The sequence below is a fragment of the Peromyscus californicus genome, unplaced genomic scaffold, assembly GCF_007827085.1.
Source record: "Peromyscus californicus insignis strain IS unplaced genomic scaffold, ASM782708v3 Scaffold_15__1_contigs__length_86483966, whole genome shotgun sequence".
In the NCBI taxonomy this organism is placed as follows: Eukaryota; Metazoa; Chordata; class Mammalia; order Rodentia; family Cricetidae; genus Peromyscus; species Peromyscus californicus.
The window spans coordinates 76,166,807-76,185,869 of NW_026294447.1; the positions used below are offsets into that span (position 1 = coordinate 76,166,807).

At 42.0% G+C, this 19,063-nt stretch overlaps 2 protein-coding genes across 2 annotated transcripts in view; one reads left to right on the forward strand and one right to left on the reverse strand.

Moving 5' to 3' along the window:
- The window catches only part of Rad51b (RAD51 paralog B), a 545,966-nt gene that overhangs the window by 466,635 nt on the left and 60,268 nt on the right, over window positions 1-19,063 (reverse strand). The gene's annotated exons all lie outside the window — the stretch shown is intronic.
- Window positions 6,507-6,962, forward strand: LOC128111170 (60S ribosomal protein L36a-like). The gene has a single exon (XM_052739454.1). It carries the CDS (start codon window positions 6,564-6,566, stop codon window positions 6,882-6,884), a length of 321 nt encoding a protein of 106 aa, XP_052595414.1. The 5' UTR covers window positions 6,507-6,563; the 3' UTR covers window positions 6,885-6,962.

Genomic DNA, 19,063 nt, shown 5'->3' on the forward strand with positions numbered 1-19,063 from the left:
GACCTTTAGTCTGGGCAAGCACACAATCTCACGTGACAGTTTCATTTCATAGGATCTGAACTATCCTTAATCACAGGTGCCAACAGGACATGTGGCCCAAAAGGAAGCAAATAAATAAAAAAGGCCTCCCACTGAAGAACAGCATCCTCTATAAAGCAGACGATACACAGACTGGAGGAGACATCCCTGCAACTTGGCAGCCGAGAGGTCCCTAGTCATCTTAGCATCTTTACATTCTGTACTCGGGAGTCTCTTGGGGGCTGTGTTCTGAAGGAAGCCTACACCCTCAATTATGTCAGCCTTATGCAACATTCTCATGTTACGAACTTCTCAAAGGAGCAAGAGTGGCAGTTCACGCCATTTCAGACTCTAAACAAGGCTGTATGACCCCCTCCCAAAGATCGTCATCAGTGTGAAACCTTCTCTGACTCACCCTTTGTTGTGCTCAAAGCACACGACTATGTAAGGCACTTTCTGGGTGTGGAAGGAGTCAGGGAGAAAGCGGCTGAAGATTTAAACAGGTCACAGGACTCCAGTCAAAGGGATATCTGCCTCTCTTCCTCCCTTCCTCCCTCCCTACTGCCCTCCCTCCCTCTCTTTTATCTTATTTGATTTTGAGGCAGGGTCTTGTGATGTAGCCCAGGCCAGTCTTGAATTCACAATCTTCCTGCCTCAGCCTCTGGAGCGGCTGAGATTACAGGCACACCACCATATCTACTGAAAGACTGCAAATATGCACATTGTAAAGAACTGCAGCACACAACAGGCTACTTCACAAAATCTGCATCTGTTCACATACACAACTGAAAAGCCAACGTCAAAGTCCACACTGACCATCTTGATGGGCAATTCAAGGGGAAAGCCTTGAGGAGAAAGAACAACTTTTTCTATGGTCTGTTAACCATCAAACCGCTAAGGCAAAAGAGAGAAAAGCACTCATCACGCCTCTAACTAGCTGCTCATGATCAATCCTTATCCACATCGCCACTGTGTTGAGGTCAGGCTGAAGGTCAGGGAAGAGGACTCAGAACCACCACCTGAAGTACTGGGAGAGAATGGCCAGTGGGGGACAAGCTCTGGTACCCATGTCAGCAATCCACACTCCCCAAGGCCATCCAGCTCTCAATTACCAGTGGGGAAACATCTGCACTCAGACCATGCCAAGGACACAGTCCACTTTTTCCCACCTACCCCAGTCCATTGAAATACGAATCACAGTCCGTTACTCTTCTGTACCTAAAGGGAGAGAAGGACAGCAGCAGCTGTGTCCTGAACACCTGTGAGGGAACACCTCGGAGGATGCTGGCCATCCATCATTCCTGCCGGAACCAGGGTGTCACTCAGAGTGGTTTTACTTCTTAGAGACATTTCTAGCAGTACCTCTTGCTGTGCCACAAAAGGAGAAAATAGCCGTTCTTTTCTTACTGCCCTAATCTCTGCATTTAGGATAGAGGTGTGTATGTGCTAGAGGTGGCTATGTTTCACTAAGCAGTTTCCATTCCCTGTGTCCTTCTCATTGTTCTGCATCCTGCACATGTGCACAGCATCTCGGTAAAGACAACTGTTACCTCTCTGTACAACCTACTAATAGAACACTTGCTTCTAAAGCACCCTGTGTCAGCCAACATACACTATATCTATAGAAGACATTGCTGCTTCAAATAATGCTACCAAGAAAGTGAGAAGACGGGGTTCAGTGAGAGTGGATGAGATAAGAGGAGATTGGGTGAATATGATCAAATTACACTATAAACGTATGAAACTGTCCAAGAATTACTTTTTAAAAATTTTAAAGAAAGTAGTTCTAGTGAGATGACTCGGTAGGACGGGGGCTGCTGCCGAGAATGATGACCTGAGTTCAGTCCCAGCCATCCATACAGTAAGGAGAGAATCCACTACGAAAAGTGGTGCTCTGAGCTCCACTGCGCACATGGCATGCGTGAGTACATGCATGCATGCATATGTGTGCATACTCGAGTGCACGCACACTCAAAATAAATAAATAAATGTAAAAATACTTCCGTCAATAAAAAGCAAAAAGACAGACAGGGGAAAGACAATTATTTTATAAGGGACTTGTATCTAATATCTACTGTGCTCTTACTCAATAATAAAGATAACCCAATTATAAATGAACAAAATTTTAAAACATATTCTCAAAAAAAAAGATGTATAGATGACCAGTAAGCACATGACTGCCAATGTAACCAGGCACTAGAAAACGCAAAGAAAAACCCCAGGGAGATGACTACCTCATCCCCCCAATGAGATATGGCTGCAATTTTTTAGGCAGTAGTAAGTGCTAATGAAAATGTACAGAGATGGGACACTGATTTAGTCCTGGCAGTATCGTAAATGGTAAAGCCACTTTGGAAAATGGTTTGGCAGATCCTCAAATGTTGAATCCAGCCATTCTACTCCTGAGTATATAATCAAGAGAAATAAAACCGTGTGACCATGCAAAAACTTGAACATGAATGTTTACAACTCTGTAAGTCATAATACCCAAAAACACAACTGTCAATCAACTGATAAGTAGATAAATAAAATGAAGTCTGTTCATACAATGGCATATTGTTTTATAAAGAAAAAGAATAAAGCATTGATCGCATGCTACAATATAGACAAATTTTAAGTCAACATGATGTTTAATGAAAGAAACCAGTCACAATAGGGATGTTGTCTGATTCCATTTTTTGTGAAATTTTCAGAATAGACAAATCTATAGAGACAAAAACTTGTTTGCAAAGGCTGAGGGGGTAGGTAGAAATGGAGAGTAACTACTGTTGAGTCCAGGGCTTCTTTTGGCGGTGATGAAAACTCTGGAATTCGAGAGTAGTGGCAACTGCACAATCTGAGATTATCCTTAATAATGGAATGACACAGCCAGAGAGGCAATACGGCATGTGAATTATATCTCAATAGACTACTTTAGGGGCTGGGGACTTAGTTCTTGCCAAGCATGAATGAGGCCCTGGTTCCAATCCTCAGCACCATATAAACTGGGCAGGTAGGGCAGAAACTGTAACCCCAGCACTTGGGAGGGAAAGGTGGGAGGCCCAGTACAGCGAGTTCAAGGCCAGCCTGAGATGGGAAAGAAACTAGAAAAATCACCACTAGCTATTTTTAAACTTTCTGTTCTATAAAGATTCCGAAATTTGTTCTTTAGAAAATAGCATGCATTAAAGGTCTGAACTGATGTTTGTTTCTGTATTCTTGACTATAAAAACTCTGGCACTCAATGAGTAGGTGTTTGAAGTTGTGGTTTGGTCTGGTTCAGACAGGGTTTCTGTCTGGAGCCCAAGCTGGCCTTGCACTTGCCACAGTCTTCCTGCCTCAGCCTCCTGAGGTGAGGATGAACAAATCCTATCCACAGACACTGGACTCCGATATAGTTGAGCTCAGCTACAGGGAAACTGCCCTCTGCCATCTTTTGCTTATCTTGTCTTTGTAATGAAGGCTTCAGCAGGCCTCATCAGTGTCATCAGCCCCTAGTTCAGAAACAAGAAAACCACACCTAGACTGTGTATCCATGAGGAAACAACCGAACCCATATTAAAATGGAAACGAGACATATTGACAGAATGGGCACTGTACCCTGTCTTCTGGGTATCTCTAAAAATGAACCGTCTTATACTTCAAGGCAATTGCCTATACATGAGTATATGTGGGATGTTAAAGGCAGGTTTTTCTGGCATGTCTCAAAACCGCCTTTCGGAAAGGATCCTATGAGAGCTATCTTACACCAGGTATACTGTAACTAGTCAGTTTCGCTTATTAACTCAATCAAATGTATTGAACATGCACAGCCTTACAAACATGGTTATACAAATAATTCAAGTTACTAGTGGACGTTACTGTAAAATAATTCACTACTACGGAGAAACACAGAATGCTTTTTACACACATGCATGCACTACCTCCTTAGTAAGGGCTGGGCATCTGACTACATGCTCTAGAGTCTGAAACACCACCTGCCCTCCAAGAGCCAATATCCCACGCAAGTCAACAAGATTGCTTTTTAATATCGTGGGTTTTTTTTTCTCATAAGAGAATGGAATGGATAATATGAAGCAACCCAAAACAAAGGAGTTTCCTCTTCTACATTATTTAACATAATCGATGAGGAAGGACATCAACATTTTTTAAGTTCAGCTTTTAAAAACCCCTTAACCTGTAAAGTCTGAGAGGCTGGGAACAGCATCCTGTCCACCACGGTATCTCAATAGAAACCCTGACTCTCATCACACAGGTGTCGGTGAATCGATAAACTAAGAGCCAAGCCAGCTGCAAGCCACAGATGGTACTGACACCACACTCCTGAGGACGCTACTACATGCCATTACTTCCTGCACAACTCTTGGCTATTTTCTCTTCTTTTGCCCTCATACTTCTTTTCCCTCCTTTCCCTTCATTTCTTCCTTTCTCTCTTAGTTGAAATCTTTCTTAGGTTTCAGGAACTGCCACCAGCTCTTGTCACTGGCGATTGCTTTGCCACTGAGCAGGTCACAATGTCTCAGTAGTAGCAGGGATGGAAGGCATAACATTTTCTAGTTAAAAAGTGCCCCCTAGTGGTTTAGCTCCTTCTATCCCTAAGGTGTAGGAGCCTGAAAGCAGCGGCCGCAAGAATGGATTCCTGTCGGCTGGTCTGGGCTTGGTCTCCAGGCAGCATAGTCTCATCAAGACCTTTAACATCTCTAAGCAAGCTGTGAGTTACCAATGAGAAATATCTGCACTTAAACATATACTGATTCTTTCTTACCAGTGGTCACTTTCTTCTCATAAACAGCACAAGGATATGGAGACCTTTTACTTAATAGAAACTTTAAACCCTATGAAACAAAAATCTAAGCATGCTTTCCTCTACCTGCAATAATGTCCCCTGCACTTGATCACAGTTCAAGAAGAGGTGAGGTTGCAGCTGTCCTACTGCCTCAGCACAGTAACTAGGGCCCACGGGTGAGACAAGAAGCGGCGGTGGAAGGATACGACCAGCCAGGCTCTCATACCTCCCACCGAGTCCGCTGTGAAGTACTGAGCTCAGTGGGAGCATTCACCAGATCGGGAGGAAGCTGGGGAAGCTCCCCGGGCGGTTCCGGCACTATTAAGGAAATGGGCACCGCACGGACAGTGGGACAGATTCAGAGGTGAAGATGTCTACAGGAAGGAGCGTCTCAGTTCCAAGATGGCTGCTGCGAGCTGCCGGATGTGGAGGCACCGCAACACCCAGCGCACCGTCTAGAAAGACTGCAAACGGCGGACAACGGCTAGAAAAACCCAACGTCCAAAGCCCAACACAGTTCTGCCAAGGATGTCACGTGTCTGACGAGAGGACAAAGAGAGTGAGCTCAGTTTCAACGCTCCCAAGTGGAGAAAAATTCAATTACAAGGATGGGGGGAGTCTAACACTCCTGTGACTTGGACATAGCGTTCTGTATCCTTTCTGACGCGGGAGAGAGCCTGGAGAGGGGAGAAGAGGGATACCCAGGAGATGGAACTCATCCTGGGAGGAACTCTAGCAGAGAGCGGGGTGGGAAGCCAAGGTTACTGTGCCCTGTATGAGTTCTCACTGATGGAAACAGTCGTGTATTTCAGCCAGTCTACTGAAAAGGCTTTGGCCACTTCCCCTATTCTTACTCAAACATCTAAATTACATATTCTCTTTAAATAAGAGCTAGAGAGGAAAAACGCTCCAGGCTCCGAAAGGAAATGTTCCTTAATATATTTTTTTTTCCGTATTGGCAAGCTTAGAAAGTAGGATAAAGAGTTTTTACATGCTGTAACTTTAGACAAATACTAACAAGAAGAACCAAACTCCTGTGGTACAAGCATGCAATCGGATACATGTTTTATGTGTTATGTAAGAATGACACATTGCCCCTTGAGTCAAGAGGAAGGCCTTTTATGTGTCTTGGTAGGCAAGACGAAAGCTGCAGGCAGCAGGGCGCTCTGCTTACTTTCCCTCACACTCAGCCCTTTCGTGACGTCACTTCCCTCCAGCAAGGATGACTGAAGCCCATAAAGCCAGAGTAAGCAGTCCTGAAACAGCTATTGCCAAAGTCCATGGAAAACAAGCAGAAGGGAATCCCCTCCCCCCTCCAAATCCTTCAGGACCTTTCCTTTCTCAGAAATACCACAATTTACCCATTTACTAACTCAACTCAAGCCTACCCAATAAGCTTTACCCAGATACTTCAGTAAACAGCTGCTCCTGACTGCCTGATACCTAATCTCCCTTCTTCTGGGAACTAGACCCCATTTGGAAGTCTAACACCCCCAAACCACTCGCAGACACGTGTTCCTGGAGGGATGGCATCCCTGAAAACAGGAGTAGAGTGTGTCAAGTCCCCACTGACACAGTAGACACATGACACAGACTAGTCTCCAACAATCATACAGAGATTACAAAAGCGGGAGAGGATAAAACACAGATTTGGGACTTCCGCTCGGCTCGGCCCTTTCCTGTTCGGCTCGGCCCTTTCCTGTTCAGCTCATGTGGTTGAAGCGGCGATCTCGGACGCCGGGTCTCTCGTTTTCATCGCATAGACACCGCTACTGCAAAGATGGTCAACGTACCTAAAACCCGGAGGACTTTCTATAAGAAATGTGGCAAGCATCAGCCTCACAAAGTGACCCAGTACAAGAAGGGCAAGGATTCCCTGTACGCCCAAGGAAAGCGGCGCTATGATCGGAAGCAGAGTGGTTACGGTGGGCAGACAAAGCCAATTTTCCGAAAGAAGACCAAAACCACAAAGAAGATTGTGCTCAGGCTTGCGTGTGTCGAGCCCAACTGCAGATCCAAGAGGATGCTGGCCATTAAGAGGTGCAAGCATTTTGAACTGGGAGGAGACAAGAAGAGAAAGGGCCAAGTGATCCAGTTCTAAAACTTGTGTTTTCTGAGAGGAAAATACTGAAGCAGTAGGAAAATTGCCTGTTAGAAAATAAAGTTATTGTTACTGAAAACAAAACAAAACAAAACACAGATTTGGGGTTTGCCCCTTTTTTCTAAGATAAAGCTCCAGAAGCCCTTGGACTCTTCACAGTGATGAAAGAATCCTTAGTTTGATAAGAGGACTAATGGCTGGGAGCCCCAGAGAGCTTCAAGATGGGGATTACTAAGGTATACTAACTAACAGGACTGGGACTCACGCCTCTACCTCCAGAGAGGAGAAAGGGCCGAAAGTTAGTGACTCCCCGTGGCCAGTGACATGATGAATCTGCCTACATAATGAAGTCTTCATCTGAAGAGACCAGTGTTGGGAGCCTCTGGCCAGCTCAACACTGGAGGCACTTGGAGGGCAGAGTACATGTCTGAAAATGACCAGAAAGTTCCAAGAATGTTAATTTGGTGATTATGAGGAGGCAAATTCACAACACTGAATCTGTAAACAATGAGGATCAACTATATATGCACACTTGCAGGAAACATGAGTATGTTGACTCAAACCCAGCACAATAAAATACAGATGCATTTGATTACATATAAATAAGAAACCTGGAGCCAGTGAGATGTTTCTGTGGGTAAGGCCTCTGTCACCCAATGATGTAAAGCCTAACCAACAAGTTCAATCCCCAGGACCCAGACAAAGGTGGAAGGCAAAAGCTGACTCAACAAGTTGTCCTCTGACCTCCACATGTGTGCTATGGCATGCCTCCTCCCCTATCCCTGCAATATCACACACAAAGTAATAAATCATTTTTTAAAGAAAAAATTTTTTAAAAAAAAACCTTATGCATAGGGGAAAACTGGCAGTCAAAGAACAGGGAAACTGTTTGCAAAACATCGTAGGTTAAAAAAAAAAAAAAAACCACTAGGGCTGGAGAGATGGCTCAGGGGTTAGGAGTATATATTGCTTCAGGGCAGGGCCTGAACTTGCTGCCTAGAACCCACATCTGGCAATTCACAACTGCCTGGAACTCCAGCTCCACAGGAACCAATGCCTCTGGCCTCCAGAGGCACCTGCACTCCAATGTACATACCCACACAGGTACATAAAACTGAAAATAAATCTTTCCAAAGGTACACCACAAGCAAAAATTAGAGGAAAGAAAATTTAAAATCCGTTGGAAAATGTTAGTAGTTTACACAAAAAGCACAGAACGGGCTTTGTAAGGGAAGTATGGGCGAGCGCAGAGTGCAAGCACCCAACTGACCCCTCCATGGACAGAGAGAAGGTTCTTACTGTAGATATGGGAGAACAGCAGAGAAATGCCAGAGACATCTGGAGAATTCCAACAGTCGCAGCGACCTCTGGGGGCTCAGGGCAGAGAGGGAAGCAAACCGGTCAAGGTCAGGGCTATCTTGCAGGAGCAGGGGAACGTGTACGAATCATCCCAACATTAGAAGCATCTTAATGAGAGAAAGAAAATCTATTCTGTAAAAACTTGGGAAATCTAATGTTACTACAGGAATTCTTATTTAAACAAAGCACACTATTTTTCCTCTCAAAGATCTAAGTGAAATGTTATTTTTTATTTGCTGAGACTCAAGAAAACTGAGTAGTCTTCAAATGTGTGTGCTTATGCTCTTAAATGTTACCATTGCAGTGTGTGCTATGAAGCTATAATGTTTACATCGGAATGATAGAAGAGAGGAGACAGAGGCAGGGGAATAGGAGTTCAAAGGCCAGACTTGAATACAAGCCAAGTGTGGGGGCCATCTTGGGATCCAAGAGACCCTGTCTCAAAAAAACAAAAAAAAAAAAAAATAAAAAAGGAAAAGGAAAGGGGATAGGGAGACCTAATGAAAGAATTTGGGCCTAAAGGGGGGGATGGGGCTGTGGCCATGGCTTGGTGGGCTAAAGTGCTTACCTACCTGAGGACCTGAGTTTAAATCCATTCCTCATATACCACACACTACACCACACACACCACATACCACAGCACACACACTACACACATATACCTTATACTCCCCAAACAATACACAAACTACATACACCACAGCACACACACTACACACATATACCTTATACTCCCCAAACAATACACAAACTACATACACCACATACACCATACACTACCCACATATACCTTATACTCCCCAAACAATAAACAAACTACATACACCACAGCACATACACTACACACATATACCACACACCACACGCACACACCCACATTCACCACACACCATAGCACACACTGCACAATGCACCACATACTCCTCAAACACCACACGCAGACCACATACACATACCACACACACACACACCACACACAGGCACACAACCACAAAGAAGAAAAAAGAAAAGGTGGTACCAAGAAAATTATGGTTTGCAAAGTATGCAAGAACTTATATAGTTGTAAATATTTAAATGTTTTATATTTACTTATGTTCTTGTGTTTATTCATGTGTGCGTGTGTGTGTGTGTGTGTGTGTGTGTGTGTGTGTGTGTGTGTACAGGCATGTGCTCCACAGCACACACGTGCAGGTCACAGGACAACTTTCAGATGCTAGTTCTCTCCTCCCGCTGTGTGGGTTCCAGGGATGAAATCCAGGCTGCCCGGTTTGGAGGCAAGTGCCTTTACAAGCTGAGCCATCTCGCAAGCCCATGTTGTGCATACTTACTAGAAAATACTTAGCTGGTCCCTCAGTCATCTGTTGAGTGTTACTATTCTTTCACTGATATGCTTTCCATTGAGCACTTACATGTTTTAATAAGATTTTATCAGATTCCATAAGGTAATTTTAAAATGCTTTTAAATATGAACTATTTAGCATATACATTAAAAATTGAGGACAGGAAATTTCTATATGTGATAAACAGAATTCAAACTGGCTCATTTAATTGATTATGAGAGAGTAGATTTAGTGGGGGAGACATCTATGGGCTGGGGAAGTTATTTGCAGTTAAGCCAATAAATCAAAGTACAGAATAGCTACATACTGTAGGATTCCTCTTATAGGAAATATTCGTAAAAGACAAATCTACAGAGACTGACTGGTGGAGCTGGGGGTGGAGAATGACTACCAAGGGGTACCAGGAGGAGTGGGGGCAGCATTCTAGAATGAAATGGTGGTAGTGTTTGCACAAAGGTGAATGCTCCAGTCTAGGAACTATAGAGCTCAACACAACTTTTAAAAGAGCATTCTCAGTATGCTGACTTTGTAAGAAATAAGAGCAAGAATATAGAAAAGATGACCCAGAAACTTATGTAAGGGGGTGGACAGGCAGACATGATGGACAGGCAGGACATGATATGCAGGTGAATGGAACAGATGGAACTAAGAGAAGGAGGGTACATGGTGCCCGAATGCACCCTGTTGCACAATTCTGACTTTTAGATTACATTAGCATAAACACATAAAAGTGGGAGGCCAATCCTAACATGGGATGCTAATAGCACTACATTTCCAGTGTATGACGGTTGCTCTGGGGAGAGGCAACCCAAGCAACTTTTAACCGTAGTCTTTGAAATACATTCCCTGGGGTCAAAGTCGTTTGTTTTTTAACTCCAAATAAATTGCAAAATCTAAACAGTGGATTCTTCCCCCAGAGGAATAAATTAGCAATTCTGAAACTATTTTCTGTATAGTCTAAAATTGAAAAAATAAGTAAATACACTTTGAGCAGTGCGAGTGTGTCTCTTGGTCCCAGGGAAGGGAGTTACAGACATGGGGGTGGAGAGGACTAAACGAGCCGCGGTACTAGATCAGAACTGGACATGTCAGCACGAGGTCAGGACTATATAGGGAGACGTGGAAATGGGTAAAGATACAGACATACAGGTGCAAAGGAATACATGTACACACACACACAACACTGTCCCTGTCCCATCTCCATAGACAACCTAGAATCAGTGAGCACAAGTACAGCTTTGGGCTCCTGAACATTACTGTCTCCTAAACAGAACAAGGAGGCTCTAAGAACAGAGTTTAAAAAAAAAAACAAAAACAATTTATTTACTGCATTTATTTGAAACCATATGGCTTTTAGATTTCAGCATTTTTTTAAATTTGGGGATCTCTACAGATTTATAATGAGATGTCTTGGGAATGAAACCCAATTCTAATATGAAATTCACTTGTTTCATTTACAACTTATAGCTGGAGGATAATTTTATAAAATATTCCCAGTGTGGCCGTTTCTAATGTCACCCCTCGTGACATGAGGTGTGATGGGTGCTTGACACAGCTCAGATATGAAGTGACATTCCCTAACAAAGACTCATGTGTTGAAGGCTTAGTCACAGCTTGTAGACTCAATCACTGATAAGTGACTGCACCATGAGACCTCTAGCCCAGTTAGTCAATTTAAGGACCAACGACTGGTTCCAGGGCTAGAACTGGAAAACTACAAGATGAGCACAAAACACTCTCTTCTGTCAGAAAATTTTTAAAGCACAAGAGAAACAATATGACTCTAAGGTATAGGATTCATATCTGGGAGTTGGCAGGGCCAACGTGGAAGAGGTAGGTCACTGGGGGCGGGGCATATTTGAGGGTCCATGTCTTGTCCTGTTCCTCTCTACACTGCTCTGTGGTGGTCACAAGTGGACAGCTCTGCCCCTACCAACCCACCCACCACCATTCTCTACATGAACACAGGCCCAGAAACAGTGAGCTGACCTAAACTGAAACTCCTGGAACTATGAGCCAGAATACACCAGTTATGGTAGTTTAAATGTAATTGGCCCCCATAATCTCATAGGAAGTGGCACTACTGGGAGGTATGGTCTTATTAAAGTAGGTGTGGCCTTGTTGGAGGAAGTGTGTCACTGTGGGGGTGGGCTTTGAGGTCTCTTTTGCTCAAGCTGCCCTCAGTATGACACTCAGACTACTTCCTGTTGCCTAAAAGATGGAAGACTCTTAGCTCCTTCTCCAGCACCATGTCTGCAGGCACGCTGCCATGCTCTGTACTATGATGATAGTGGACAAAACCTCTGAAACTGTGAGCGAGCCACCACAATTAAATGTTTTCCTTAAAGGAGTTGCCATGGTCACAGTATCTCTTCACAGCCATAGAAATCCTAAGACACCAATCCTCCCTTTAGATTTTCTCAAGAGTTTGTCATGGTGATGAAAAAGCTAATTTACACTGTGTCCAAAATGTTCGGAATTTTAGGACATTTTGAACTGTGATATTAGGAACTCTCAACCTGTGATTTGGATGAGGAGTATCAGTGAATGCTAAAACATATTCAAAATTTGAGGAGTTATAAACACACAGTCTTAGAGTGTCTCCTAACAAAGGGGAAGGCAGTCACTTTGTAGTGTAGAAATTAGACAGGCACATCCTAAACAAAGCCATCCAGGTTAATTGCACCAGCAGGACAGATTTCAACTGTGTGTCTTTTGTTACACACTAAAAGGAACACACATCAATAGGATACCTGCCAAATAGAGGATACTTGCATCTTATGAGCAAACTCAAGCTCAGGTACATTGTACTGTTTTAGATGCCTGTTTAGGTAAAGAGGCCTTATGCATATTAGGCCAAAACTAGGATGTGTATCACAACCAACCTTGCCTTCAATACTCATCCATTGATGGGTTTTTCCCTAAATCACTACTTTTTCAGCATTTGAAAACTGATGGTCTGAAAACCTTCTATAGGTCTTCTAAATATATCAGCTGGAATTTTCTGTAAATTCCTTACTACTTGATTTCCCTGAAATAATATAAGCTTCCCAGTTAATATTATAACCTGAGTAGATGCTTAATTTGTTACTTGAATTTGCCATTCTTTCAGTAACTAATGACAGGTTGTGTTTTTTTGTTGTTTGCTTGTTTGTTTGCTTGTTTTTGGTGGCTTCAAACAAGTTAAATGTTTCAACTAGTTCTGTCCATTTTGCAGTTGTCTCTTGGTTTGAGACTCAAACTTACTGATCTTGGCAGAAAAGAGTCAATCAATGCCTTTGACGTTCAGTTTTAGTCATAATGAATCTGAAGTGTCTATGAGAGATCCAAGAAGACATACCTCAGGTACAGTCAGAAACTGCAAAGAGACCCAAAAGAAGAAAACCAATAGAAATAAAATTCTTATTCCGAGGAAATCCTAACCATCTTATAGATAGATGTGCCTAGGAGAGCTTTTTGGTATAAATAAAATTGTGAAATCATCAAATTCATCTGGTCCACCTGTGCCTCATTTTGTTTTTTCCATCCTTCTGTTTACAGTTGCCAGCTAGGATGCAGCAGACGGCTACTGCACAAAATTCCTACCCTCAGTGAACTTGGTAAGCAGCATCCTAACTTCCCTCCTCCATGTTAGGATAAAAATATCACAGAATGAAATTAATATTATAAACTAGAAATAAAAATTATATCCAGCTAGAGCAATTAGCCTTGTGTCAAGATTTGGTATTTAATAAAAATAAGATAAGAAGAATGCCATGGAATTAGAGGAGAGAAATGGTATGTGACAGAGAGTCAAAATGGGGTGGGGGGGGGCTAAGAAGAGCTGAAGAAAGGGAGAACGCAAAGTGATCTGGGTGGGAATGACAAAGTTAGACTATCTGTAAGACAAGCACTATCAGTCAGGCATTGTGGTAAATGCCTGTGGTCCTAGCACTCAGGAGCCTGAGACAAGAGAATCACAAGTTTGAGACCATCTCAAAAAAACCAAAACAAAGTACTCTGCATACGACCAGAGGAGAAAGGTAAGCACTAACCCAGATACAAACCCGTTTATTGACAATGGTGACTTGCCGGTAAGATATGCTGGTGCAATGTTGGCACAAGCTTGTGGGAGTAACCAACAATCTGATAGGATTTCAAGCCCACTCCATGAGATGGAACCCATACCCAACACTGCTTAGGTGACCGAGAACCTGAGACCAGATAGGTCAGGGACATATCTACTATTTATTTATATATTTATATAAATATATATATATATATATATATAAATACATACAAAATAAGTAAGCTGGGCAGTGGTGGTGCACACCTTTAATCCTAGCACTTGGGAGGCAGAGACAGGTGGATCTCTGGGAGTTCAAGGCTAGCCTGTGCTACAGAGTGAGTTCTAGGAAAGGTGCAAAGCTACACAGAGAAACCCTGTCTCAAAAAAAACCAAAAGAATAAAATAAAATAAAATGACTTCTAATGACTTTCTGCTATCCTCATAGATCAGTGTCTTGCTTGGCAACATCAGGAAATTTTCTCCTGCAGCAGATGGGAAAAAAAACAAAGACCTACAAGGAACAATGTATAGAGAGTAAGAATTGTAGCTGATTTTTTTCCTGTGTCCCGCCTGGTCCTGTAGCTGCTCAGACCCAAGTAAACACACAGAGGCTTATATTAATTAAAACTGCTCAGCCATTAGCTCAGTTGTCCTACTGACTAGCTCTTACACTTAAACTCAGCCCAATTTTGTTAATTTTTATGTTGCAATGTTTTCCGAGGCTTTACCTGTGTGCCATTACATGCTGCTCCCTGGACGTCGGGCTGTCTCCTTGACTCAGCCTTCCTCTTCCCAGAATTCTCCTTGTCCGTTTATCTCGCCTATACTTCCTGCCTGGATACTGGCCAATCAGCTTTTTATTTATCAATCAATCAGAACAACACATTCACAGCATACAGAATATCCCACAGCAGAGAACCTTGGAACACTTAGTCCAAAATGGGATGTCTCCATCAAATCCCTCCTCTCAGGGATCAGGGGACCCTATAGAAGAGGAGGCAGAAAAGTGTGTAAGAGCCAGAGGGGATGGAAGACACCAAGGAAACAAGATCTTCTAAACACAGCAGGACCAATGCACATATGAACATGCAAAGGCCTGCATGGGTCTAAGTCAGATGGCGTCCCAGCGCTGACAGGGTTTCCCCAATCAAAAGCCCCCATCACCAATTCAGAAGCTATCTCCAACTAATAACCATTCACAAAGGAAAAATTAGTTTTCTTCAACAGTGTCTCACTGGGTATACAAACTACTCTTAAGAACAGATCCCATGTGTTGTGGAATACTAGTTAAAGATGTGTCACGTTCTTTTATGCTATGGAATATTTGTTTAATAACGCAATGATGTGTTGCATTTTTCTATGTTGCATTTGTTTAACTCTGTGAAGCTATGTTACTCTGCCTGCCTATAACACCTGATTGGTCTAATAAAGAGCTGAACGGCCAATAGAAAGGCAGGAGAAAGGATAGGCAGGGCTGGCAGGCAGAGAGGATAAATAGAAGGAAAGAACAGAAGGGGGAAGAGCAAGAGAAAAGAGGATGCCAGGGGCCAGCCACCCAACCACCCAGCCACACAGCCAGACACGGTCTAAGAAGGAAATAAAAGACATACAGAAATAGAAATAGGTAAAAGCCCAGAGGCAAAAGGTAAAGGAAATAATAATCAAGTAAAGCTGGCTAGAAATAAGCCAAGCTAAGGTCAGGCATTCATAACTAAGAACAAGTCTCCATGTGTGATTATTTGGGAGCTGGGTGGTGGACCCCAAAAGAGTAAAAAAAAAAAAAAAACAACTACACCCATGCCCAGGAGTAGATGGCCAACACAAAATAAACTCAATGGCATTTTAGAGATTCCTTGTATCATAATGCTTTGTCTACTCATCATTTTTTTTCCTTACAGGTTTTTTGCATGTATATTATGGTTTCCTGGGTTGGGTTTTAATGGGATTTCTGTGTGTATGAATGTGCCTCTGCATCAGTATGTGTTTCTTGTGCTTTTCCTTTGGTTTTTTTGTCTGTTAGTTCGTTTGCTTCGTTTAGGTTTGTTTGCTTTTATTTCATCTTTTTTCAATTTTATCTTATTTTATCATTATTTTTAGATGCCTGTTTGTATTCTAATGAGAAAGGAAAAAAAGGGTGTGGATTTGGGTACATAGGGAGTTGGGGATGAGTTGGGGGAGGGGAAGCAGCTGTAATCAGAACATATTATATGAAAATAATCTATTTCCAATTTTAAAAAAAATACAAGGGGCTGGAGAGGTGGCTCATCAGGCAAAGAGCACTTACTGTTCTGACAGACATTCTGAGTTCTCAGTACCCATATAAGCAGATCAAAACCACCTGAAACTCCAGCTCCAAGGCATCCAAAGTCTTTTTCTGGCCTCCGTGGGTACCTGTACTCATGTGTACATGTACATACACACACACAAACATATTTATTTAAAAAAAAAGGCTAGAGAACTAGTTCACTTCTGTACAGGAGAAGCTATGGAGGGGAGGCAAAATTTTAGAGCATCCTGGCCAGCCAGCCCAAAATACTCAGCAAGCTCCCAAGGAAACACTGTCTCAAGAACAAGGGAAGGTAATAGATAAATGATTCAGCTGTTAAGAACACTGACCTCTCTTCCAGAAGACCTGAGTTCAGTTTCCAGCACCTACAGGGTAGCTCACAACCATCTGTAACTCCAGTTCCAAGGGATCTGATGCCTCTTTTATGGCCCCTGGGGGCACTGCATGCATATGGGACAAAGACATGCATGTAGAAAAAAACACTCAAACATGTATAATAAAAATAAATAAACCCGGTGGTGGCGCACGCCTTTAATCCCAGCACTTGGGAGGCAGAGCAGGCGGATCTTGGTGAGTTTGAGGCCAGCCTGGACTACAGTGTGAGTTCCTGGATTGTCTTGAAAATAAATAAATAAATAAATAAATAAATAAATAAATAAATAAATAAATAAATCAACCTTTTAAAAGAGAAAAACAAGGTGAATGCTTCCTAAGGAACAGCACCTAAAGTTGACCTCTTCCATGTGCGCACACAGACATACAAACGAGTAACAGAGGATCACTATAAAAGAGTACTTTTTCATAATGCAGGTATGCTTTCTATGCCATCCAACATTACCCACATGTGATGAACTCCTGAAATGTAGCCACTGAGAACAGAATTGTCAGTTTTGTTTAATGTATTTAATTTTAGGTGATGAGCTACCTATGGCTAAGGACTATTTTAGACACTGTAGCATTCGAATACAAATACAGGGAGGATAGGGATTTGTGTCTGCTGAATGAAAACATGAACGAACAAATGTGTTACTGAATGAGCGCTCACATGAATATTATAAAGGGTGTACTTAGGCCAATATAAGACACAATTTGCTGACTAGAAAGATGGCTCAGCAGTTATTCCAGGGGACCCAGGTTCAATTCCTAGAATCCACATGGTGGCTCACAACTGTCCAGTTCCAGGGGATCTGACCCCCTCCTCAGGTACCAGGTACACTCATGGTGCACAGATATACATACATGCAGACAAAATACTCATGTACATAATAAAAATTAATGAAATATTTAAAAAAAATTTGGAGAAAGTATGTTAGGATCACATTACAGAAGACCTTAAAAGCAACTTAAAAGTTGGACCTTTTTTATCTGATAAACACTAAAAATTGTCTTCATCCAACAAGAGTGCTTTATACTTGTAAAAATTACTAAGGTTCCCAAAGAACTTTCAGACATCTAGGCTACACATTGATATTTACCATATTTGAAATAAAAAAAATTCCAATTAAGTGCCTATGTACTTTTTTAAAGACAGAGAACCCTATATATTCCAGCCTGGTCTCAGACTTCCTGTATAGCTTCAAATGTCCTTGACTTTCAGATCTTCTTATCTCCACCTCCCAAGTGCTAGAATCATAAGCGTGTGAACTATGCCCACCTGAAATCTTTATTATTTATATGACAATTCATTGTTTAATTATTCTAATTAAAGCCTCACTGAACATTAATTTAATTAATACATCTAATACAATTTTTTTACCTTTATTAATATGTATGTTTATCTGTGCCTGTGTATGAACATGTGGATGCAGGTGCCTTGGAGACCAGAAAGTATCAGATCCCTGGAACTGGCATCATAACCTATGATGTAGGTTGGGAACTTCCTCTGGAAGAACAGTCAACACTCTTCACCACTGAGCCATTTCTTCAGGCCCCAAAATACATTTTTAAAAGAATGTCTGCAAATCACAATAGAAAACAACTATGCTCTTATTTTTACATCTGCAATCTGTTGCACTACCTTGCTTTGGCTGGTGTCTCGGAAGATAATCTGGCTTTACCTACATAGTTGGAAAAATGAAGTGTTTTGATGGCTTTTTCATATAACTACAGAAATGTTTACTTGAAAACATAGCAACCCTCAACAAGTGCCAATTTTAAAAAAGTAGTTGCCCTACCAACTCTGCAGAGAAATGAACTTATTTTAAAATCTATTGTTCTACACCTTGTACTCCAAAGAGATCTTTAACCAATGTTTTATAATCCACACACCAATCATGTGAAAGATGTTATGAAGATCTTCCTAATGTTCACATGTGTCAACCATTATCAGTCTCATCAGAAATGTTTTTCAGTGTGAGTTTTACAAATTATCACTTTTGTTTCAAAATTTAAATTTTATTATTAGCAATGAAAACTTCATTTGGGTTTTTTTAATATCTCCAGACATCAAAATCTAAATAACCAGATTGCTTTTTTTTCCAAATAAAAGTAGTATTTCAAGAAAATAAGCCTTAATACACAACCCAGACAGCAGCAAAGGTGTTCCTGACGATAATCAGACTTCAGAAGGCCACCTGCCCTGCAGCCCCGAGGAGCCATGAGCTGGGGCATGTAGTTCTAGGTTCCTGACAGGCTCTTCTGAGCTACTTCACCTTCCAGGCCTCCATTTGATCACATCTAAGATGGATGTAGAGCTTCATTTCCACAACCTCTGCCTGTGTAAAGCCCAGCACACAGGAAAACTAGCACATTACAAGAATAAAATCAATCACCATAGTCACACATTCTTTAAAAGTACTGCCTTCAGAGAAGCCTCAGTGAATTCTCGCTGCAAAACATAACACAGACGGTTTGCCATCTATTAATTACAGAATAATAGTCTAATCTCTGAAGAATTCCACGTATCCTACCTAATACTCTCAAGATCTCCAGACAGATATACAAGAAAGAAAAGCTGTAAAGATGTTTTGCTTTTTTGAAATATGGCATCTACATAAAGAGCAAAAGAAAAACTAAATACAATTTCTAGATTGCAGGTAGATTTCATTCCTCCCTGCTGTTGGTCTTAATGGACAGTCACAGCAGGAATGAACCTCTGCAGCTGAAATGCACACGTCAGCCGTTTCCACGAGTTGGTCCCTGGAGA